This window comes from Prionailurus viverrinus, chromosome E3 (genome assembly GCF_022837055.1).
Source record: "Prionailurus viverrinus isolate Anna chromosome E3, UM_Priviv_1.0, whole genome shotgun sequence".
NCBI classification, from domain to species: domain Eukaryota; kingdom Metazoa; phylum Chordata; class Mammalia; order Carnivora; family Felidae; genus Prionailurus; species Prionailurus viverrinus.
Window position 1 is genome coordinate 19787072 of NC_062576.1, and position 24895 is coordinate 19811966.

A 24895-nucleotide genomic window follows, 5' to 3' on the forward strand; every position below is an offset into this window, starting at 1 on the left:
CCCAACAGGCCAAAATGCCTAGGACCCACAAGGTCTGAACGTGGCCCTGGGTGGCATCAGTGTGCATTTGACCACTAAAGGCTTCTCTCTCCAGATTTTGAGAAAACCATAGAACATTAAAGAAAGCGTGAAACAATTCATTCAGATCTGTCCGTTCTGGCTTGCCACTGTTCTCTCTCTCTTTTTTTTTTTTTACCCTCACTTGCAGTTGTTGGCTGTCAACAAACATCTCTTTCCATGGGTTCTAATCTTGGTACCTCTGGCTCGCTATGTGGCCCCGGTTGTTCTCTCTGTGGCCCCGAGTCTTAGTGTCTTCATCTGTGAAGGGAAGCGGGGCCCCAGAGCCTGAGGGAGGAAACAGGCAGGACAGAACCACAAGAGTGCCGTCCAGCCACCTGTGGCCTCATGAATCTTTGGAAGGGGTGACGTCAATAAGACAGGAATCCACTCCTTAGCTTGGCACTCAAGACCCTTTGTGATCTGGCCCCCGCCTTCCTTCTCAGCCTCACGTGCCAGCACACCCTTTATTTATATGGAGCTGGGAGGACGTTCAGGATCCCACAGGGGCTTCCAGGGACCTTCTTAGAGAAGAATTCATAAGCATCAAGCAGACACATGAGTTGAGAACGCCGGAAGCTTCCAGATCTTTTTTGCCCTCCAACCCACGTTCGTTCCATTTGGACACAAAAATCTGTATCCTTAAAATCTGTATCCAGTAAAATCCTTAAACCAGGGGTTACAAGCAGACCCTAAAGGTCAGCCAATCCAGTGCCCCCGGGGCCGGCTGGGTGGCCTCAGTGAGGCAGGGACGGGCAGGGACTGTGGCCGACTCCAAGGCTCGTCTGCTGTCTGAAGGGGGCCGCATCCAGCCCGTGTGATTGTGGCTGTGTGCCCTGGGGGCCCAGCACGGCCAGGGTTTCTGAGTCTTCATCTGGGCTCGCAAGGCAACATTTTCCCTATGCTGGGATCCTGTGTGGGCCGCACAAAATGTGTCTGTGGGTGGGGGTCCAGCCTGCGCCACCTTTGTGACCAAGAAGCTGGAGGCTGGGCCGTGTGTCCTCAGTGGTCAGCACAGTGCCCTGCATCGAGGAGGCCCCGGAAGAGACTGAAAATTTGCGGTTTCTTATAGGCATAAGGTTTGGGTGTAAGGCTCTCGCTCATTTGTTCATCCGTTGGTTTGTTCATCCATTCATATATTCCTTCAGCAAATATTTAGTTTATAATGTGCTCACTATGTACCAGACGCTGTTTTAGGTGATAGGGGCCTATCAGGAAGAGAGATGGGCAGACGACAGGGGAGGGAACCTCTGGAATATTGAATAGATTAGCTAGGAAAGGCCTCCCTGAGCAGGTAACATGTGGGGAAAGTGGTAAAAAAGAGGAAAAGTAAACCATTCAGCTCTCTGAGGGAAAAATGCTCCACGTAGAAGTGGCAGCCTGTGCAAAGGCCCTGAGGTGGGGAGGGGGGGGTTCCCGGCACATTTCAAGATCAGCAAGGAGGCCGATGTGGCTGGAGTGGGGTGAGTGAGGGGGAAGCTCGTAGGAGACGAGGTCGGGGAGGTGATGGGGGGACAGATCGCACAGGGCCTGGTTGGCCGCACTGAGGACTTGGGTTCTGACCCTGAGTGAATTGGGAAACACGGGAGGCTTCTGAACGAAGGGACATGATCCGTCTGTGTGAATAAGGGCAGAAACAGAGAGACCCAAGCAAGGGCTGTTGCCACAGCCCAAAGGCTGTGGGCGATGGTGGCTGGAGCAGCGGAGGGGGTGAGAAGTGGTCGGATTCTAGATATACCTCCAAGCCAGAGCCACAGACCAGATGTGGAGATGTGAGAGCAAGAGAGAAGTCAAGGTTGACGCTGCGGTTTTGGCCCGAGCACGTGGGAGGCCGGGGTTGCCGTTTCCTGAGCGAGGGGCGGGGGTGCACGAGGATGTGGGGCGCACCCTCATGGCGCTGACGACTTGTGGGCCATCCGTCCAAGAGTCACATGCAAGAGGTAGAACTGTCGGGTGACCGGATGTCCCACAGGGGAAGGCCAAGGTGCCGTGAGAGCTTAGAACAGGGAAAGCGTGTCCCCGGCCGGGGGGACGGCACGTGTGGAGGCCTCGTGGTGGAGGGAGCCTGAGGAGTGTCGGGGGCCGAGTTCAGGGGTCCCCATGAAGGAACTTGGGCTTCATTCTTCAGGAAGTCATCAGAGGGTTTTGAGCGGGAGAGAGACGGGCGGGGGGGGAGAGTGTGTGGGTGTGGGTGTGTGTATGTGTGTGTGAGATGTGATCAGAACTGTGTGGCTCCAAAGCATCCCTCTGGCAACAGCAGTGTGGAGCCCCAGGGAGCCCCGTGAGGGGTTGCCCTCATCCTGGTGGGTCTGGATGGGGTTGAGGCCATGGAGGGGGACTGAGGGCTCGGAGCAGGTGCCAGCGACTGGGCTGGATGGGTTGGATCAGGAGGTGAGAGCGGAGGCGGCCTCCCCGGGGCTGTTCAGCTGAGTTGGCAGCAAACATTCCTTGGGGACACTGACTTTCCGGGAATAAAGGTTAGAGACGCTCGGGTGCCACGCCCACTTGGCGACAGGGCTCAGGGAAGGGGAGAGGCGAAAGCCTGAAGCCCTCGCTGCCTCTCACATTCTGAAAACCCTTCTTTTCTTTTCGAAGGTGAAACATGTCGCAGCTTCATTGACCTGGCCCCAGCATCGGAGAAAGGTAAGTGTGGCCCCCGCTCAGGTCTCAGGTGTGTGAGCCAAGCGCCCTGCAGAGACGCTTCCTGCCCAGGTGGCTTTCCAAAGCCCCATGAGAGCTTTTCTTGCCGCGCTCATGGGCGATGGCTCCCCAGGGGAGCCTGAATCCTGCAGCTCTGAGTTTCTTAAGCTGTTGGGACGGGGACAGAAGCAGGTGGGGGATCATCCTGTCCCCACCCCCCGCCACCGCCGCACCACTCCCCTCCGCAAGCGGGGTGGCCCTGAGAGTCATTACGCTTCCATCCTTCCAGGGCACAGCAGGACTTCGGGAGGTAGGAAGGGTGTGCAGAAGTTGGGGTCAGGCTAGACCAGTGTTGGGGGCACTGCCTTGAGGGCAGGATGTGACCTCGGGGGCAGGAAGCCAGATGCCCTGTGTCTGTCATCTCAACAGGCGTGGGGAGGCCCCAGTCACTGTGCAGAGATGACTCCCTGGTGTGTGGGGCCCACGAACAGAGATTCTGCCCCCCGGTGATGCTCCGGTAGGATGGTCAGGGGCCGGCCATCCTGTGGGGTGAGCACAGCAGTCAGGATTAAGTTTAGCCACAGGAACGGTGATCCACAGTAGCTGGCTTTAAAAGACAAATGTGCCTTGCTTTTATAAAAGTTTGGAAGTAGGCAATCCAGGGAGGCTCTGCCCCACGAAGCTCTCAGGATCCGGAACCTTGCTGCCCCTCTCCATCATCTCTGTGCCTTTGTCCTCATGGTCTCAGATGGCGGCTGGTGCTCCAGCGGTCACACCTGCCTTCTGGGAAGCCACTTAGAAGGGCGCAAAGGAGGAAGGGCAAAGCTTGCTGTCAATTCCAAGGTTTCTAGAAGCTGCCCGCAGCACCTGCTCATGTGTCCTTGGCCAGAACATGATCCCAGGGCCAGACTCAGCTGCAAAGGAAGCTGGGAAATGAGATCGCTATCCCGGCAACCATGTGCTCAGCGAAGTCAGGGGTTTCGTTATTATGGAAGAGCAGGAGAATGGATGCTGGAGGGTTCGCTGCCGAAGGGACGTAGGGGTGCGGCCGCCTCCCCGCCTGCCCACCCCTGCCCAAGGAGGTCGGCTGCCAGGAGAGGAGAGGTGTGCAGGTGTCTTCAGACAGCCTAGAGATGAGGAGAGGGCTCTGGTTCTGGGAGTCAGGGTGGGGAAACTGAGGCAGAAGTCCAGTGCTAGAAACTGTCCCAACAAGGGGGATCTCGGTGTGCCTGTCTGGGGCTTGTGGCCACTCGTGCCTCTGGCCACTTGTGGCCACGGTGTGCCTCGTGCCGGGGCTGGTGGCCCTGCAGCATCCGGAGGTTCGGGGACTGGAGGGTCCGTCTCTGACCCATCCCTGCTGATGGCAGAGAGGGAGTGGGTGAGGGGGACCTATGTCACGGAGGCTGCTAATGTTCCTGTCTCACAGACACTGTCCCCTTGAAGACCTTCAACCAAGTGGCAGCTCATGAGACAGGGACCCTCAGGCCCAGGAAGAGGCCCAGACGCCCCCGCCGAGCAGCCTTTTGGCAGGGGGCACTTCCTCCTCCGTTTCTTCCTTGGCTTTCCCAGCGACTGTGCCCTATGTGGCCGCTACTCGTGGCCACCCCTGAAGTTCTGAGCTGAGCAACCGGGCCCCAGCTTCTAAACCGAGTTCAGGAGGGGCACCTGGGTGGTTCAGCCGGTTAAGCCTCCAATTCTTGGTTTCGGCTCAGGTCATACTCTCTCGATTGGAGGGATCGAACCCCACGTCGGGCTCTGCGCTGACACCATGGACCCTGTCATGCTGTCTCTCTTTCTCCCTCTCTCTCTGCCCCCCTCCCCGCTTGTGCTCTCCCTCTCTTTCAAAGTAAGTAAACTTAACCAAGAAAAGTTGAAACTGAGGTCCAGAAGCGCCAGGAATACTACTGGGTAATACGGGGCGGACGTTCACCGAGCGGTTCCTCCGCACCAGGTGCTTCCCAGGCGTTAACCAAGAAGCCTCCCCCCAACCTTGGGGGGCGCTGACAGACTCGCCCCACTTGACGGGTGAGGAATCGGAGCCTTAGAGGCATGAAGCCGCCTACGTCTCGCATCTCGCGTGGGGCAGAGCCCACGCTTCGGGCCCCCCTGGGCTGTGGCATCTTGCGAGCCCGGCCCTGGGGGCGACCCTCGAGACCGCCCAGCCAGTGATCCCCCCGAGGCCTGGGAGCTCCTGGCTCAACTGTGCTCCGCATCTGGCTTCCGGGAAGCGCGGCCCGTGTGCGCGCACGTAAGCGTGCGTGTGCGTGTCGGGTTGAGGGCGAGTGTACACGTGTGCGATCAGGTGGTCCCGTGAGTATTGCACACGTGTGTCTCCTGTGTGGACACACACGCGCGCCGGTGGCTGAGCGTGTGAGTGTGAAAGGGCATGAGCTTGTGTGTCCAAGTGTGTGTGCACGCGTGGGCACGTGTGGAGTGCATATACGCTTGTGTCCATGTGAGCATGTGCATATGTGTGTCTAAGCGTGAGCATGCGTGAGTGTGCACGCATGAGCATGTGTGGAGCGCATACACATGTGTGTCCATGTGAGCATGTGCATATGCGTGTCCAAGTGTGAACATACACATGTGTGCACGTGTCAGCATGTGAGTATATACATGTGTGTGTGAACACATATACATATGTGTCCAAGTGGGAACATGCACGGATGTGTGTGTGCACGTGTGAGTGTCCATGTGAGCATGTGCATATGTGTCTAAGCGTGAGCATGCGTGTGTGCACGTGTGAACATGTGTGAAGTGTGTACACCTGCGTGTCCATATAAGCATGTGCATATGTGTGTGGAAGTGTGAACATGCATGTGTGTGCACGTGTGAACGTGTGTGGGAGCATGCACGGATGTGTGTGTGCACGTGTGAGTGTCCATGTGAGCATGTACATATGTGTGTCTAAGCGTGAGCATGCATGAGTGTGTGCCCGTGTAAGCATGTGTGGAGTGTGTACACATACGTGTCCATGGAAGCATGTGCATATGTGTGTCCAAGTGTGAACGTGCATGTGTGTGCATGTGTGAGCATGTGTGAGTACACACATGTGTGTGTAAACACACACATGTGTCCAGGTGGGAGCATGCACGGGTGTGTGTGTGTGCACGTGTGAGTGTCCATGTGAGCATGTGCATATGTGTGTCCAATTGTGAGCATGCATGGGTGTGTATGTATGTGCACGCGTGAGCATGTGTGGAGTGTGTACACATGTGTGTCCATGTGAGCATGTGCATGTGTGTCCAAGTGTGAACATGCACGGGTGTGTGTGCACGGGTGAGCGTGCGGAGTGTGTGTCCATGTGAGAATATGCATATATGTACTCGAGTGTGAGCATGCACAAGTGTGGGTGTGCACGTGTGAGCATGTGTGAGTACATACATATATGTGTGTCCATGTGAGCATGTGCATATACGTGTCCAAGTGGGAGCATGCACGGGTGTGTGTGTCCACGTGTGAGTGTGTGTGGAGTGCATACACATGTGTGTGTCCAGGTGAGCACGTGTGTCCAAGTGTGAACATGCGTGCGTGTGTGTGCGCATGCGTGAGCGGCCATGTGACCATGTGCATACGTGTGTCCCAAGTGTGAGCATGCACGTGTGTGCATGTGTGCATGTGTGTGGAGTGCGTACACGTGTGAGCGTCCATGTGAGCGTGTGCATACGTGTGACCCAAGTGCCAGCGCACACGGGGGTGTGTGCACGTGTGAGCACGTGTGGAGGGTGTGTGTCCACGTGTGAGCACGCACGTGCATGCGTGTGCCTGTGTGAGCATTGTGGAGCGGGTACGCGTGCGTGCGTGTCCGTGTCCAGCGGTGGGCGGGTCGTTCACGCCTCCTCCTGGAAGCAGTCGACCTTTGTTCCTGCTTCTTTTACGAGGACCGAGGGCCCCGGGGAGATTGTGTCTTTGTGTTTTCACGGCCTCGTGATTTTCCCTTCAGGGCTTGGCGGCCACGTCAAGGACCTTCTGGCGGCGCATATAAAAATGTTTATAAGGAGGCTGAGTGGGCTGGCTTTGCCGCCAAGCTGCAGAACGATTTTCGCGCCCTCCCGGCCTCTCAGGCGTGTCAGCTGTCCCCTCAGATCGGCGGGGTTTGTCGCGCAGCTGCTGTGGCCTCTCCCCGAGCCCCCCCCCCCCGCCCCCGGCCTGCCCCCCCCCCCCCCCCCCGAGGCCTGCGGGAACGTGACGCTCACGGGTCCGTCCCTGTGCCCGCCTCCCACGGTGACTGTCCGTGTCACGGATGAGATCCCCGAGCTGCGGAGACGGAGCGCTGGGTCGGGGCCACGCGGGGAGTCCGGGGCGGGTGTTGGAGCCCGGGTGTGTTCTCGCCCCAAAGCGCACGCGTCTCCTGGCTCCTCGTCCCCGCGCCGCCCCCTCTGGGACTTCCCTTCTGGTCTGCCGGATACGGTAATGACCGCGACGCTCACCCGGACTGGCTTTCACCGCCACGTGCCAGGCAGTGTTCTGAGAACGTTACACGCAGGGACTCGTTCTAGTCCTCATGGAGGCATAGAGAGAGAATCGACTCGCCCAAGGTCATACAGCTAGGACGCTGGGTTTGAACCTGAGCCCTTTGGCTCTTAAATACGCCAGGCCTTCCAAGACTCTGCGAGCGAGTGAGTGAATGTGTGTGTGTGTGTGTGTGTGTGTGGTCAAGGCTCGGTGTGTGTATGCGTGAGCAGGTACTGCTGTGAGAGCGTGTGCACGGGTGTCTCACGGGTGTGCTTTCATGCTGGTGGGTGAGCGCATGTGAGGATGGGGGTATGTAAATGTGTGCACAGGTGAGACTGTGCACGTGCGTAGAGCCATGGGGTGTGTTCGTGTGTGAGCATGCATGGATGTGTGTGCACGTGTGTGTGTGTGTGCGCAGATGTGTGTGCATGTGCACAGACGCATGGGTGTGTGTGCACGTGTGCATGTGCGTAGATGCACGGTGTGTGGGCATGTGTGAGCGTGCATGGATGTGCGTAGCTGCACAGCATGTGTTTATGTGTGAGCGTGCATGGATGTGTGTGCACACGTGTGTGCAGGTGCATAGATGCATGGTGTGTGAGCGTGCATGGATGCGTGTGCACATGTGCATCGATGCATGGATGTTGTGTGCACGTGTGCATAGATGCACAGTGTGTGTCCATGTGTGAATGTGCACGCATGCGTGAATATGTGTGTATATGCGCAGGGATGCATACATGTTTGCATGCATGTGTGAACGTGGGTGTGTACTGGGTAATACTCCTCGCTCCTCCTGCACCAAGACCTCTGAGCCAAGTTCAGGGTGTCCTCAGAGTAGGTCTCCCCTTCTTTTCTTGACCTCCTTCCGCCTGGCAAACCATAGTCACACTTTCCAGGCCCTTCACGAATGGCACCCCCTCTTTGCCATTTTCTCCAGTACCCTCTGGTCCCTTGCTTCCCGACCCTGTCCCCTGGAAAATTATTTGTCTGTCATCAGTATTTTTAGCATGACGTGCATTTTTCTCAGTTTGTGCCTGACCATTTTAGTTTTGTGCTTCACATGGGAAATATCTTTTTGTTTTATACTAGCCTAAGCCACATCCATTTTTCATCTGGATTCCTGCCACAGTCTCTTAACTGCTTACCTCCTTCCATGTTTGCCCCCTGATTCACTTGTGCCAGAATGATTTTTTTTTAAACTTTTTTTTTTTCAACGTTTATTTATTTTTGGGACAGAGAGAGACAGAGCATGAACGGGGGAGGGGCAGAGAGAGAGGGAGACACAGAATCGGAAACAGGCTCCAGGCTCCGAGCCATCAGCCCAGAGCCCGACGCGGGGCTCGAACTCACGGACCGCGAGATCGTGACCTGGCTGAAGTCAGACGCTTAACCGACTGCGCCACCCAGGCGCCCCCAGAATGATTTTTTTAACGCGTAAGTCAGCTCATGCAAATCCCTGTTTAAAACCCGCCCTTGGCTTCTGTCACACTCAGAGAAAAAGCACACGTTCTCATCACAGCCTGTAAGGTGTGTGGGGTCTGGCCCCGTACCTCTGGAGCTCGTCTCCTGCGCTCTCCCCTCCCCTGCCGTCACCACACTCCAGCACCCCCGGATCCTTACTGTTCCTTGAGTCAGTGTGTGCCTCAGGACCTTTGCACTTGTCATTCCCTGCTCCCAGAACCCTGTTCGCTCAGCTCTCTGCACAGCTGGTAACTCCTCGTCATTCAGGGTTCGGTTTGAATGTCCCAGCTTCAGGGAAGCCTTTGCATCACTTATTACTGCCTGCAGTGTATTCAGTGCTCACCTGATTAACACGGTCAGCCCTGCGAGGGCAGGGATTTTGTCTCCTTTGTGACTCATTGTGTCCCCACTGCCCAGGAGGGAAGCCTGGCGCTGACAGGTACTTCACAACACCTGTTGAATGAATGAAAAATCAGCATTGATTTTAACAGTATATACTCTTGGTATGAAAATTATAATAATTCTTTTTTTAAAAAGTTTCAAGGTTTATTTATTTTTATGTTTATCTTTGAGAAAGAGAGAGAGGAAGAGAGAGACAGAGAGAGAGGGAGAGAGAGCAGGGGAGGGACAGAGAGAGAGGGAGACACAGAATCCAAAGCAGGTTCCAGGCTCCAAGGTATCAGCACAGAGCTGGACGTGGGGCTCGAACTCAGAAACCATGAAATCATGCCACATCCACCATCGTGCTGGGTAGCAAGCCACCCTGGAGCGCAGGGGCATTCGGCATTTACTTTTTGCTCCCGTGGTTGGGGGTTATCTTGGTTCCGGGATGTGGTCTGGGCTCACGTCTGTTCCACGTGTGTTCCTTCTGGGGGCCGGGTAGAGGGGACAGAAACGCAAGGTGCCTAACCGCACAAAAACATTTCGAGTTTTGCTGGCATCGTATCTGCCAACATCCCATTGGCTAAAGCAAGTCACACGGCCACTGCCAACATCAGCGAGGCAAGAAATACACTACCCACGTGGGGACCTCCGGGCCTGACCCCAGCCTCGGGGATGGTTGTGTTGGAATTGGCTCAGCCGGATTTCTGGGCGTGTGTGTGTGTGTGTGTGTGTGTGAGACTCATTGATTTGCAGGTCAAAGCCTCCCCCGGTCGTTGTCACCCCAAAGCGACCTATGTATTTCTCCAAAAGGGACCCACATGTTCGGGTGGGTTTCCTTGCCGGGTGCCAACTGAACAGCCTCTGCCTGCCAGTCATTTGCACACATGCCCTTCCATGTGACAAACATTTCCTGAGCACCCACTATGTGGCAAGCTCTAGGCTAAGCTCTGGCGGTGTAGACACGAATGAGGCAAAAAAGTCTCTGCCCTATGGGTGGGGAGAGGGCTAAAAATGGTTAGCAGACTTCGGGGAGGGGCTTGGACAGAGGCTGAAGAATCCACCCTCCACTGGAAAAGGCAGGCGGAATGATGTTCTGAGAGTCCGGGAAGATGTTGGGGTTCTCCTCCCTTTAGCTTATTAACGGTATTCCCCGGTAAGGATTGGTCCCAAGTCACCTGTCACGGGGTCATGTGGGGAATGCCCCCGGTTCCTACACCCCAGTTGGCAGCTGTCCCTCACAGGTCGATGGGCTGTCACTGCAAATGAATGAAGGAACACACGGAGCCTCCCGTGACCCATAGTGGCCGTCAAGCCTGCACCCTTCAGCTCCTATCTGCTCTTCCTCGGTCCCCATCAGCACACACAGTGGAGCACAATTCGGCAAGGGGAGTGGACAGTCTACACCGTGGGTTTGCGCAGAAGAAGCCAGAGTCGAGAGAATACCTCCTACGACGATGCCACTTAGGTAAAACTGGAAAACGGGCACGATGAGTCTAGACTGTGGGAAGTCAGGACAGCGGTTGCCCTCGACGCCTGAATGGGGGACGTGCGGAGGGCCCCGGCGGCTGGCGATGTTCCGATTCTCGGTCTGAGTGCTAGTTACATGGATGTGTTTGGTTTACGAGAAGTCATCAAGCCGTGTCGTTGCGATAGATGCGCTTTTTCCGTCTGTATGTGATGCTTCAAGAAAACGTCAGTTTCCCACACTGAATTCTAAATTATCCTTCCGAAGTGAAAAATCCCACCGTATCAGGGTTCTGCTTGAACCCTTTCCCTGGCTCCCAAACTTAAATATCCCAGGATGTTTCAACATGGGGTCCATGGCCCTTTGTGGTCTGGTCTGCCTTTCTTACTCCACTTCCTACCGTCTCTGACATGGACCCTGGGCTCCAGCCCTGTCTTTCCACTTGCATCCATTGCCCTCAAGCTCTCCGCCATCTGTCAGGCCTCTGTGCCTTTGCATATGCTGTTCCCTCCGTTTGGTCTGTGGACCTCGGAAAACTTCTATTTATCCTTCAAAACCTAGCTTAGACATGACGTTTCCTGCCAAGCCACCTCTGAACCCAGAGATACCCACGGTGACTGGTCCCAAGAACACCCGTCATTCTGCATTGAGATCATCTCCATCAGACTGGACACTCCCAGAGGACAGGCACTGGGTCTTGTCCTTCTGATGGCCCCCATGCCCCAGCCAGAAGGGGTTGGCACACAGCGAGAGTTTAGCACATGTTTGTCGAACGAAGGAAGGTAGGGAGGTCCATGTTACAGACCCTGGGTGACCCGTTTGGGTTCGGAAACTTGGATCCTGACTCAAGAGTCTGTGGTCTCCCCTGACCCCCCTGGGCTGAGCTGCCCAGTCGTCCCTGCTCGCGTTTCCCAGCGAGCTGGGATTTCTGGCAGCCACCAGCCGGCAGTTTTTTGGTGAAACATTCTCCAAGGCTTGTAGGTTTCATTTGTTTCATATTTCAGGGACGTGTAACAATGTGGTGGCTCCACGGCCACAATCCTGAGTCTTGCCTGAGTCATTTCTCCCTTCAGTTTCTATAATAGTCTCTTGTTGGTTCCCCGAACCTCTCTGTTCTGCGTCTGAAATCGATTTACAATTCTGCTGCTCACTTAATTTATTTAGTGCATTTCATTGATTTATGTCATAGAACTGAAACGTGCATAGATCAGAACACGCTGGGCAGGGAAGGAAGGGGACAAACCAACAGTCACAGCTGCCCGGGATCTGACATCGGAGCTTCGCGCAGGTCAGCCTGCTGGCTGCAGCCCCAGCACGCCGGGTGGCCGGCGCATCCCGGGCCTGTGCGTTAATCCCGGGTGATCTTTTCGCTCTGTCTGCCTAGGGAGCTCTCTGTCAACCGTCACGAGCCAGCCCAAAGGTCCCGCCTCTGCAGAGTCCTCCCCTGCCCCCAGAGTGCCTCAATTACTTCTGCTCCCAGCTTCCAAATTCCCGGGTACCTATCTGTGGCCCCGGGGCCTGGCAAAAGGAGAGGTCGGATGCTTTCATCCCATGACGCGGAGACTTCGGGACACAAAGAGACAGGGGACCAGCCCCGATGGTTGACACGTCCATTGTTCCCTCTCACCTGCCATTCCCAGACAATATTGAGATCATTCTTGCAGCCCTTTGGCTGAGGTGGGGACTCATCAATCATCTGAATGGCCCTGGTCATCTGTGGAGCCAGCAGAGCCCTGGAATCCTAAAGGGAGAGATTCTCTCCTGGCCGTTCTCGATAAACTCGTAACACAGGCCGCCTCACTGGGTGCCGTTCTCGGAGGCAGGGCAGGCCGCAGCCTTGTGTTCGGGGACGGGCCACATTGACCTTGTCCCCCTTGCCGCAGGCCGGTGGTCGGTATCCTCCGGTGCCAGGCTGTGTGCCAGGATCCCGGGCAGTGGGGGGGGTCACCCGCAGCCCCTGCTGTTGCGGAGCCTTCTAGTGGGGGACCGACGAGGAGGAGACTCACATCTGCGGACCCGGGGGCCCAGAGGGCTGTGGAAGGGGCTCATGACAGTCTGGGTAGGCCGTGTGGGAGGGGTGCCAAGCAGGGAGGGTCCCGAAGGACGAACGACTGGTGCATAAGGGGCCCCAGGGGCTGTCATTCCTGGAACAAGAGTCCCATGAGGCAGATGCACAATGCACGGTTACTGGAGGGATGAAAGGAAGAAGGAAGGTGGAGCCCAGAGAGGTTAAATGCCTTGCTCGAGGTCACACAGCACATTTAGGTTAGAGTCAGGCTCACCCCCCACCCCCCCAGGCTTCTGAGGTCTTTTCAGCAGCAGCAGCCTGCCCACCCTGCCACCCCACCCACCCATTCTCATCCATCCCGTCCCTCCCACCACCCGCCGGTGTCATTTTCTCCAGCCCCACAAATGGTCCTCTCGCCTCCCTCGTTCTCAAGTGGCGGATCTGTCACTTTCTGTCCTGAAATTCTGGATTCCTCTAATTACGCGCTCTTATTAAAGGTGATTACATCCCGACGGCTGGTGGAGGACTGCTTCTGGAGATCACAACATCGAGTAATTGCTTTCTTGCTCTTATTCCAATTATTCAAGATTATCTTTCTAGGTAATTGGGTGTCTGGGTAGTCTTGCCTGCTCACTCTCTCGGAGAGCGTCGTATTAACCCCAAACGGTGACCAGCTTTCGTGTTTCGTAATTGGAAACAGTTTCTCCATGGTGAGAAGACCCTCTTAAGTGTAAACAGTGGTAATTTAAATTTCTAAATGGCTCCGTGTCTTATCATACTTTGGTGTGAGAAATTAGCCTGGACGCTTCAATCCAGCCTTTTGCCTGTCTGAGCAGAGGTTTTCAGCAGGGGGGCGGGGGGCGGGAAAGGGGATAGGGGATAGGGTTTGCTGAGCTGCACGGGACCTGCAGAATTTGAAGGATGCTGGCTCCTTTCCAGAACCCAGAAAAGTCTTTCCATGGGCTGGTTCTTCCTGGACCCCTCCTCGGAATGGAATTTGCAACAAGGCCCTTCGATTTAGCCCGGGTCTTGCGTCCGCAAAGCGTTTTTTCACTTTAGACCCACAATGATTCCTTCAAGTGAGGTTAGACATACAGCTACAAATCAGGTTCACCACGTTCAGTTGTGCAGGTTACTCACTGTGCGAGTCTAGGAGTCACGGTTCGTACCGGAGTCTACGCGAATGGCGTGGAGTTGGGCAGTACACATCCCGCACGGTTGTACGTAGGGGCCAGGGATACATAGGCCAGGTTAAAGGAAAACATTGAACATACAATTTATACCTACACCTCAACACTGACCCACTCTGCCTAGTATGAGCTGGGGATTTGTGACTCTGTTTTGTCGTGTTTCCTTATTTTCATCGGTATTACTTCATTGGTATAATTTAGGCACAGTGAATTGCATAGGTTTAAAAAAAATTTTTTTTTAACATTTATTTATTTTTGAGATAGAGACAGAGCATGAACGGGGGAGGGGCAGAGAGAGAGGGAGACACAGAATCTGAAACAGGCTCCAGGCTCTGAGCCGTCAGCACAGAGCCCGACGCGGGGCTCGAACTCACAGACCGCGAGATCATGACCTGAGCCGAAGTCGGACGCTTAACCGACCGAGCCACCCAGGCACCCCGAATTGCATAGGTTTTAAATGTACAGTTCAGTGAGTTTCAGGAAGTGCACACACGCATGTAGCTCATACCCCTGTCCAGATAAAGACCCATGGCCGTGGGGCGCCTGGATGGCTCAGTTGAGTGAGCGTCAGACTCCTGGTTTCAGCTCAGGTCATGATCTCACGGTTTGTGAGTTCGAGCCCAGCTTCGGGCTCCGTGCTAACAGCGTGGAGCCTGCTTGGGATTCTCTCTCCCTCTCTCTATGCCGTTCCCCTGTTTGCTCTCTACCTCTCTCTCTCAACAATAAATAAATAAATGAACATTAAAAAAAAAAAAAACATGGCCAGCTTCATGGGCATGCGACCCATATAGTCACATAAGGTCCCACGCATAGAAGGGCTTTACATTTGGTTTAATGCTCTACGGTCACTGTCTTGAAATTCTTAATAAGTTTTCTAACAACGGGTGCAGCATTTTCATTTTTCCCTGCCTTCCAATTTGGGCTGTGTACTTCCCCCCCCCCCAAAAAAAATTATTATTCACTATTTGTTTTTACACCGATTCATTTAGAAAGCCTACTTTTTAAAGCTTCGTCCCGAGTAATGGTATCTGTCAACTCACAGTTTAGTGTGAGTGTTTATTCTTTCCAAGATGCTTCAGAGTAAATAATAATAATACCCCCTCGCCCATTTTTTTCCGTTTGGCCAACATGCCAGACCCAGAGGCGCCCCCAGCAGCTTGATGTGGTGTGGGTTGCTGGTACACCGAGTCATGGGTGGGGAAACTGAGGCCCAGAGAGATTAAGTCATCTTACCCAAGACCATATGGGTCGGCAGGGCGGGGTGGGAGCCCGGGCCCGCGGGCCGCAGTCCTTGAATGGCACTGTTCCACTTACTGCCTCAAGATGAGGTATTAAGATAGAAAAGAGGAGCGCCTGGGTGTCTCAGCTGGTTGAGTCCAACTCTTGATTTCGGCTCGCGTCGTGAGCTCACGGTTTGTGAGTTCGAGCCCCACGCCTGGCTGTGCGCTGACTGCGTAGACCCTGCCTGGGATTCTCTCTCTCCCCCCTCTCTGCCCCTCCCTTGCTTGTGCTCTCCCCCTCCCCCCACAATAAATAAATAAACATTAACAAACAAAATAGAAAAGGATCTTAAAACGAGTCGGGACTGGGAAGGACTGAGGTCTTAATGAAAGAGAAGGACAAGTTACGTGTTGGCCAGACGGGGGCCGGGGAGGAAGAAAGAGCCATCACACCGCGTGGGAACGTCACTCGTGATTCCCCCAGGGCGCTCGCACCACATGCACCCTCCTCTGCGTCTTTGTTGTGGCACTTCCTGTCCCAAGAAGGGAGCCCAAGCCTCAACGCACACACCGTCCAGGTCGGAAGGGCCCCGGGAGTTGATCTCACCTGCTCCATTTTGCAGATGAGGAAACTGAGGCCCCAAGGGAAAAGCTCTCCGTGGCTGCCATGGACTGAGTACAGTGAGCGTACCAACTGAGTACTCTTGAGAAATGGGGCCAGCCCTGGCGACGCAGTGAGCACGTATTGAGCGCCTGCTGCATACCGGTCCCTTCCAGGCATGTCGTACCGTTTGATCCTCTCATCGGCCCGCAAAGTAGGTATTCTTACTATCCCCCCCCCCCCCCTTTCGGGATAGAAAGCTGAGGCTCCGACAGGTTAAGAAACTCGCTTCTGGTCCCGGTGCTGGCAGAGCTGGGATTTAAACACAGAGCTCCCGAGGGCAGTGCTCATGCAGAGCGTGGGCCCTGGATTCAAATCCTGACTCTGCCTCACTGGCTGGGGGCCTCGGGCATGCCACTCAGCCTCTTGGTGGCTCACTTTCTTCATCCCCAAAATGGGGATAATAGCATCTCCTTTGGGGGATCCTTCTGAGCATCAAATGGAATCATCTGTGCCAGGGGTTGGTTGGCTTGGGGTCTGGCCCGGTCAACGCAGCTTGAATGTTCTGTGGTGTTTTTCCCCAGCTCCCCAGCTCAGCTCAGTCAGCAAGAAAGCTAACTCGGAAAGTAACTCAATTTGCATGAATTTCTACTCGACTAACCTTTCTCGAAAAAAATCCCAGGATCCCATGACTGCTACACACTTCCCCACCCCTTGTTTCGTTTAATTCTTTCGACAGCTCTCTGGAGTAGGTGCTGTGATTTCTGGTTTTACACCCAAGGAAACAGACTCAGAGAAGTTGCGCTACTTGCCCGGGGTCACACAGCAAAGCGATGCATCCCTCAGTCCCGTGCTGCTGCTGCCACGCCTCACAGGTCTTTCTGCTCTGCCTGGGGCCTCCCGGCCCCTCTTCTGCCTCTGAGGCCCAGAAAAGTCTTTGGTTGGCTTTGCTGTGTGTTCTGAGCCGGCCAGGCGGCCCCACCGGCTCACAGCTGTCGGGGACTGTGTGGAGCGGAGGGAGGGAGCAGCCGAGGGGCCCCACGGCTGCGCCTGTTCCCGGCACCCTCTGCTCCTCACACATCCCATCTGCTGGCTTCTCCAGCCTCATCATTTGCAGCCATCTGCCGGGCTCCCCGGAGGCCCCGCAAAGGCCTGGGATGCAACGCAGAAACCCCCGAATGTGCTGCCTTTTGCCTGCCTGGGGAGCAGAGGGGTTCAAGCCCCCTGAAACCCTCCCCACGCCTCGAAGCCACTAGGAACTACAAACCCAAGAGAGAAGCCGTCTCAACAGGAAGGTTCTAGAAGGCTGAAGCCTCTGCCCCGATTAGCTGCCCGGGAACTGACTCCCACAGCCCTGGTGTGGATTCCCCGGGGCCAGCCCGACTCTTACAGGCTTTGTTTCCTTTAGGCTTTTGCCTGAAATCTCATGTTGCGTTTAAAAAGCCTGGCGTCTCTTGGCTGGGATGCCCTGGCCCCTGCTTGTCCGCAGTCTCTCCGGCCTCTTGGGCTTCGGATTTTCAGCACGCGTTTTGCCAGAAGCTGATGGAGGCGTGACGTGGGGGGCGGTGATGGGGTGCCTCTGCAGACGGGAGGACGCACAGGTGGCTTCTCCAAAGCCGGTGTCTGGTTGGACTCGGCACTTGTGCCCCTTTGCCTGGCCCATCTCCGGTGGCGAGGACACAGGGTGTCGATTGGATTCATTAACTTTCAATTTTTTTTTTTTTCCCGTAACAGCTTTGTTGAGATATGAGTACTTACCATGCAATTCGCCCACTTAAACGCGTACAGCTCAGTGGTTTTCAGTACATTCAGGAACGTGCAACCATTGCCACTGTCAATTTTAGAATATTTCCATCACCCCGAGGACAAACCTTGTTTCTTTAAGCCTTCTTCCCCGCCCCCCCCCCCCCCCCCCCCCGCTCAATCCTCCAGACCCCACAGACCTAGACAACCCGTGGGCTGCTTTCTGTAGATTTGCCAATTCTGGACACATATGAATGGAATTGTGTCACGTGAGGACTTTTGTGTCTGGCTTTTCTCACGTAATATGTTTTCAAGGTCGTACACATCGTGGCAGGTGTCGGTCCTTCATTTCTCTTCGTTGCCAAATAATATTTCATTGTATGGATATACTATCTTTTATCTTTTATTTATTTCTTGAGACTTAAAAAATGTTTTAAATGTTTATTTGTTTAGGGGCGCCTGGGTGGCGCAGTCGGTTAAACGTCCGACTTCAGCCAGGTCACGATCTCGCGGTCCGGGAGTTCGAGCCCCGCGTCGGGCTCTGGGCTGATGGCTCAGAGCCTGGAGCCTGTTTCCGATTCTGTGTCTCCCTCTCTCTCTGCCCCTCCCCCGTTCAAGCTCTGTCTCTCTCTGTCCCCAAAATAAATAAACGTTGAAAAAAAAAATTTAAAAAAAAAAAAAAAAAAAAAAAAAATGTTTATTTGTTTATTTCTGGGAGAGAGAGAGAGAGAGAGAGCGCACAGGGGTGAAGAAGAAAGAAAGGAGAGAGAGAATCCCAAGCAGGCTCCATGCTGAACGTGGAGCCTGAGAAGCGGGGCTCGATCTCATGACCGTGAGATCGTGACCCGAGCCAAAGTCAAGAGCTGGACGCTTGACTGACTGAGCCACCCAGGCGCCCCTATTTATTGGAACTTTTTAAAATTGAGAAAGATAGCACAGTTCAGAAACATACCTAAAATACAAACATGTAGCTTAGTAATCTATTGTCCAGCGAAAACTTTATTCCCACTGAGGTCGAGACAGAGATTGTCGCTGGCACCCTGCCCCCCTGGCAATGTGTTTCTTCACAAGTGGGGTCAACTCCTGAGCCCAGAGGAGAGTAATCACTGCCTGGCTTAAGGGCACCGCAGGGGGCAGCAAAGCATGGCTCACCACCTGTTTGTGTAAATAAAGTTTTATTGAAACGCAGCCACACCCATTGTCTTATGTGGGTAGAGCTTTTGCGCTGTAATGGCAGAATTAAGTGGTTGAGAGAGAGACCACATGGCCTCTGGTTCACAGTGCCCTCACGTGGTGGAAGGGGTTAGGGAGCTTTCTGGGGGATTATAAGGCATTAACTCCATTCATGAGGGCTCCACCCTCATGACCTAATCTCCTTCCAAAGGCCCCGCCTCTAGGTACCATCACGCCGGGAGGTAGGAAGCCAACATATTTCCGGGGACACGAACCTTTGGTCTATAGCAATCATATAGCGACCTGTGTTTTGTGCATTTTCATTGCTATGTAATGTTCCACGTTATGACTAAACCTTCTTCTGTTTGTTCATTCTCTCTCTTTTTTTTTTTTTTTTAATTTTTTTTTTTTTTTCAACGTTTATTTATTTTTGGGACAGAGAGAGACAGAGCATGAACGGGGGAGGGGCAGAGAGAGAGGGAGACACAGAATTGGAAACAGGCTCCAGGCTCTGAGCCATCAGCCCAGAGCCTGACGCGGGGCTCGAACTCACGGACCGCGAGATCGTGACCTGGCTGAAGTTGGACGCTTAACCGACTGCGCCACCCAGGCGCCCCTCTTTTTTTTTTTTTTTTTTACTTCTTTCCTTTTTTATTTTTTGTAGTATTTATTTATTTTTGAGAGAGAGACAGGGTGCAAGCAGGGGAGGGGCAGAGAGAGAGAGGGAGACCCAGAACCCGAAGCAGGCTCCAGGCTCGGAGCTGTAGGCACAGAGCCCGACGCGGGGCTCGAACCCATGAACTGTGAGATCATGACCTGAGCCCAAGTCAGGTGCTTAACCGACTGAGCCACCCACACGCCCCTGTTCATTCTACTCTTAGTGGATTCTCTTAGTGGGCTCTTTTCTGTTTTTATTATGAATAACGCTGCTGGTTCGTCACATGTGATCCTGAGACCAGGGGCTTGTTAGACATGGAAGCTCTCAGGCCCCATCCAGAACTCCTGAGCGAGAAACTCTGGGTCTGGGGCCAGCAGTCTCTGTCTGACAAGCCCTCTGACGAACCACTCCTGTTTGAGAATCACCGCTCTGGTGTTTACCTCGACGAGGGCTTGCTTGGTCAACTTGGCGTATCCACAGTTTTACAAGGCAAGGCCTTCCCCATGTCCAAAGTGGGTTGGGTGTACCAGTTTCCACGCCCACTAACGGGGTATGAGAATTCTCACTGCTCTCTCCTTGACAATATTTAGCTTTATCAGATATTAAACATTTTCCAACCTGATGGATGAGGAATGGTATCTGACTGTGGTTTTCAATTTGCACTTCCGTGATTACTAACGGGGTTGAGTATCTTCTCATGTTTATGGCTATTTGGATTTTCTCTTGTGGTGCCTGTTCACGTCTCCCGCCTATGTTTCCATTAGATTGTCTTTTTCTTATTGGTTTATATAAGTTTAAAATTTTTTTTACATGTTTTAATCTTTTGTGGCTTACAGGTATTTCAAACTCCTTTTCTCCTTTGGCGGCTTACCTTTTCACAGATGTCTTCTGAGGAACAGAAGCTCTGAATTTTTTTTTTTTTATTGCGGTAGAATATACGTAACGTGAAATTTACCATTTTAACCATTTTTAAGCGTGTAACTCAGTGGCATTAAGCACATTCATGTTGTTGTACGACCATCGCCACTGCCCATCTCTAGAGAGCTTTTACATCTTCCCCAACTGAAACTCTGTACCCGTTAACCACTAACCCCCTGATTCCCTCAACCCTCTGACCCCTGGCAACCACCGTCCCACCTTCTGTCTTTAAGAACTTGGCGACTCTAGGGGTGCCTGGGTGGTGCAGTTGGCTTGGTGTCCAACTCTGGATTTTGGCTCAGGTCGTGGTCTCGAGGTTGTGAGATTTTGCCCTGCGTTGGGCTCTGTGCTGGGCATGGAGATTCTCTCTCCCTCTCCCTCTGCCCCTCCCTTGTGCTCTCTCCCTCACGCACACACACATACACACAAAACAACAACGACAACATCAACAACAAGAATTTGGCTGCTTCAGGCACCTCATATAAGTGGGATCATGTGATATTTCTTGCTCTCTTGTGTCTGTCTGATTTCACTTTTCATGACGTCTTCGAGGTTCCTTCATACGGTAGCATGGGTCGGGGGCAAATGTTTTGCTGTGGACTGGCATATATATCACCACTTGTTTACCCATTTGTTGATGGACATTTGGGTTGTTTCTGCCTTTTGGCTCTGGTGAATAATACTGGTGTGAACACTGGGGTAGGAATATCAATCCAAGCCCCTGCTCGGCTCTGTTGGATGGATACTCGACAGTGGAGTTGTTGGGTCAGACGATAACTGTGTGTTTGCTCGTAGAGCCACCATTCTGTCCATAGCAACGGCACCATTTTACACGTACAGTGCACAAGGGCTCCAATTTCTCTGCATCTTCACCAGCGTTCGTCATTTTCTGTTTTGATAATAGCCATCCTAATGCGTGCGATAGGGTATCTCACTGTGGTTTTGATTTGCATGTCCCTGGTGACGGGTGATGCTGGGCGTCTGTTCCTGTGTTTTTGGCCATTCGGATATCTTTCTCTGGAGAAACGTCGAGTCCTTTGCCTGTTTTTGAGTTGTGTTGTTAGTTTTTCGGTTGTTGAGTTCTTGGAGTTCCTTATATTCTGGGTATCGTTCTTGATCAGATTTATAATATGCGAGTATTTTCTCCCATTTCGTGGGTTGCTTTTTTGCTCTGTTGATGGTGTGCAAAAGCTTTTAATTTTGAGGAAGTCCAATTTATTTGTTTTGTCTTTCCTCTCCTCTCCCCTCCCCTCCTCTCCTCTCCTCTCCTCTCCTCTCTCTCTTTTTCTTTCTTTCTTTCTTGAAAGAGAGAAAGAGAGAGTGCACACAGGGAGTGGCAGAGGGAGAGGGAGAGAGAGAATCTTAAGCAGGCTTCACGCCCAGCGTGGAGATTGACAGAGGGCTATATCTCATGATTGTGAAGTGTGTGCTAAGAGTCGGATGCTTAACTGATTGAGCCACCCAGGAGCCCTTATTTGTTGTTGTTGTTGTTGTTGTTGTTGTTGTTGTCTGTGCTTTTGGTGTCGTATCCATGCTAAGAGCATGAGCACACCCAGAACTTATTCATCCATTCATCCACTTACTTATATACCTATCCACCTGTCTATCCACTCATCCATCCCCCTATCCATCCATACATATATGCAACCATCTGTCTCTCTACCCATCCATTCACCTATCAATCCTTACATATGTCCATCCATCCATCATCCATCCATCCATCCATCCATCCATCCATCCATTCATCTATGACCTATCTCCCATCCAAGTACTAACCAGGCCCCACCCTGCTTAGCTTCTGAGATCAGACGAGATCAGGTGTGTTCAGGGTGATGGCTGTAGACTGTCTATGTACTTATCTATCCATTTACCTATCCATTCATCATCCATCCATCCATCCATCCATCCAGTAAATACTTGTTGATCTTCTACCTTGTATCAGATACTGGGGATATATATGTTGATCTGTGCAGATTCTACTCGGTCCTTGTTGACCTCAAAATTTCAGTAGCTCTGCTGATCTCTAGCTGCACACACACTAGTTCTGCCCTCATGAACAACACTCCAGTGCTGTTCTATATCCATTTGTCTGGAGACCTTTTGCATTCATTTGCCCCTGCACGGTGCTGGGCGTACCATAACTCAAGTCTTGTTACTGTCCTTGTCTCTCCTTGGAAGATCAAGTGGTTCTTCTTTCTGCTTTGAGGTTTCCTAAAGTCTGCTACTCTCTCCCTTATGGGATGGCTTGTGCGCGCGTATGTGTGTTGCGGGAGGGTGCAGGGGCCCGCTTCAGTGATCCACTCCAGCATCTTTGTTTAGTAACCCTAGCTCCCATAAGAAAGACACCCCCCAAATCTCAGGGGCTTTCCACCATAAAAGTGGATTTTCTGCTCACATGGATTCCAATGTGGGTGTTCTGGTGGCAGGCGCCCTTCCAAATGTTCACCCAGAGATCCAGGCTCCTTCCTTCGCAGGTCTCTGGAGTGTTCTCTGTTGAGCCAGTGGCTGGGGCGAGAGGGTGAAGGATGATGGGGGAGGTCCCTAAGGGCCAGACTTAGAAGCGGCTCACTTCATCCCCACCCACATTCCTTTGGCCCAAACTCAGTCTTAAGGCTGCAGGCAACTACAATGGATGTAGGGAAATGTAGTTTAACCGTAGGATGTGGGGGAGAGGGGAGGTGGCCCAGACTTTCCTCCATCCTCCTAAATACATCATTTACAGTACAAACTGCGACGTGTGAACTTAAAAGTGCAGACTTGTGCAGCTCGGCAGCCTTGTCCTTGAGGCCCGAGAGCCGGTCTTGCTTTTTCCCACAGCTCCCGCCTTCCCCTGCAGCAGTGAATACAGGTGGCCAAGGACAGGGGTTTCAGGAGGGCCGTGGGAAACCTCAGCGAAGGTCTCAACATGTTCTCCTGCCCCAGTTCACTCAAGAATCTGGCTGACTGGCTGCCGCCTTTTAGTTTGCAGATTCTAGTTTCTTGCTCTTTTTGAAATTGGAATGTCATCCTTGCTTTCAGGGACTTGATTCCTCTCTGGTCCCCCAGGCTTCCCCACTGCACATCCACAAAGGGCCCGCGGATCCCCCACGGAGGGTCCTAGCAGGGTTCCGGCTTGCAGATGCTTCCTTGCCAGAGAAGTCAGGAACAAAGCAGAATCGGGAGAGTTCTGCTCGCTTGCTGTCGGGATTTGACATCCGTACCTTGGGCTCCGAGCTGCCCATTCCTCCCTGCCTTGTTATTCTTGTACTGAACAGGACCGTGGAGCCCTCTGTGGCTCTGGCCAGCGGTTGTTGCGGAGGGCTCTGGCCCAGCCGGACAAGATCTCCCTTCCCCACTGGGGCGCCTGCGCCCATCCCTGCCAAGGCTCTCTGGAAGCCTTTGGGAGGCAGAGCGTTCTGGGAAGTCAATGGGTGTCCTGCGTGGCCCTCCGCCCCCTCGGGAGACCATCTCCCTTGTCAACCGTTTAGGCAATCATTTACATCTAGATCATTCTCCTAGTGGGACATACCAGGGCAGTGATGCAGACAGCACTTCCTAAATCCTTGGTACAACTTTTGGATTGGGGACTGGTGGGGGTTTTCGAGAAGAAGAAAGATTGGCTACAAGGACCGAAAGCCTGCTCAGACTAGCGGATCTAGCAAGGTTTTTTTTTTTTTAATGTTTATTCATTTTTGAGACAGAGAGAGACAGAGCATGAATGGGGGAAGGTCAGAGAGAGAGGGAGACACAGAATCCAAAGCAGGAGCTCCAGGCTCTGAGCTGTCAGCACAGAGCCCGACGCGGGGCTCGAACCCACGGACCGCGAGATCATGACCTGAGCCGAAGTCGGATGCCCAACCGACTGAGCCACCCGGGCGCCCCTAGCAAGGGGTTTTGAGAGGACCACCCCGCAGCATCCAGAGAGGAAGTATTAGAAGACCAGAACTTTGGGGCGTGAGAAGGGGGCTGGCCAGGGTCTGACTCTATCCCTTAGCACAACTGCTTCTCACTTTTCTTGTGGCGACCCCTACCCGATGTCCGTGGCCCCGTGGTAGTGTGCCAACCTTCCAGCACTTAATTAAGTCTCTGGGCCCCACTTCAAAAACTCAAGGAGAGAGAATCTGATTGGTCCAGTTTCCGAGCTGGAAACAGCTCACATCCCATGGGCTCAGGCAGGGGGCGGGTCACACAGGACAGTGGTCAGTTTCATCAGGAAGCTGTGCCCCGAGGGGGGGCAGTGATTGGCAGGGCTCCTGTGGCTGGGGGATGGGGTGTGATCCGATCTGAGCTCTGAAAGCTGATTCACAGCTGTCCCCAGACAGAGGGGGAAGCAGTGGTCACCGAAACTCAGGGAGCTCGTGGAGGGCCTGACGGGCATGCCCTCTGCATACCTGTGTCTGCAGGGTGGCTGGGAGCCCGGCGCCGCGTGAGTGCGCAGCGGAGAGTTTGACAACGTCCATGTTTCACAGCCTCCAGGGGGAAGGAGCCTGAAGTCAGAACCTGTTTTTTAGAAGCAATTTGGCACCCGGAATAAAAACCCAAGCAGAGCCCGGGTGCTGACTCTGAACCCTTCCTTCCCCCATCACGGGGTGAGGAGCCGGGGAAGTGGGGCTTTTCCCATCAGCCACCCTGGCTGCCCCTTCGTGGTCGGGGAGGGGGGTCGAAATTGGGAGTGGGGTCTCTTCCTGAGCCCCATTTCCATTAACCCTTTGCATGATGGGCTCCTTCTCAGCCCCAGGCCCCATCTCAGCGCCATCCCTGGACAAGCCTTCCCTTAACGGCACTAATACAGACCCCTCCTAGGGGCTCCTGGGGGGCTCAGTCGGTTAAACGTCGGACTCTTGGTTTCAGCCCAGGTCGTGATCTCGCAGTTCACGCGTTCGAGCCTCGCATCGGGAGCCTGCTGGGGATGCTCTCTTTCGCTGTCTCTCTGCCCCTCCCCT

The 24895-nt window shown here is 53.6% G+C and overlaps 1 protein-coding gene across 2 annotated transcripts in view; it reads left to right on the forward strand.

Moving 5' to 3' along the window:
• The window catches only part of GSG1L (GSG1 like), a 207294-nt gene that overhangs the window by 68738 nt on the left and 113661 nt on the right, over window positions 1–24895 (forward strand). For both annotated transcript variants that reach the window (XM_047839287.1, XM_047839288.1), the window contains exon 2: window positions 2653–2700. In XM_047839287.1, coding sequence (XP_047695243.1) covers window positions 2653–2700 — 48 coding nt within the window. The remainder of the gene's footprint in view (window positions 1–2652; window positions 2701–24895) is intronic.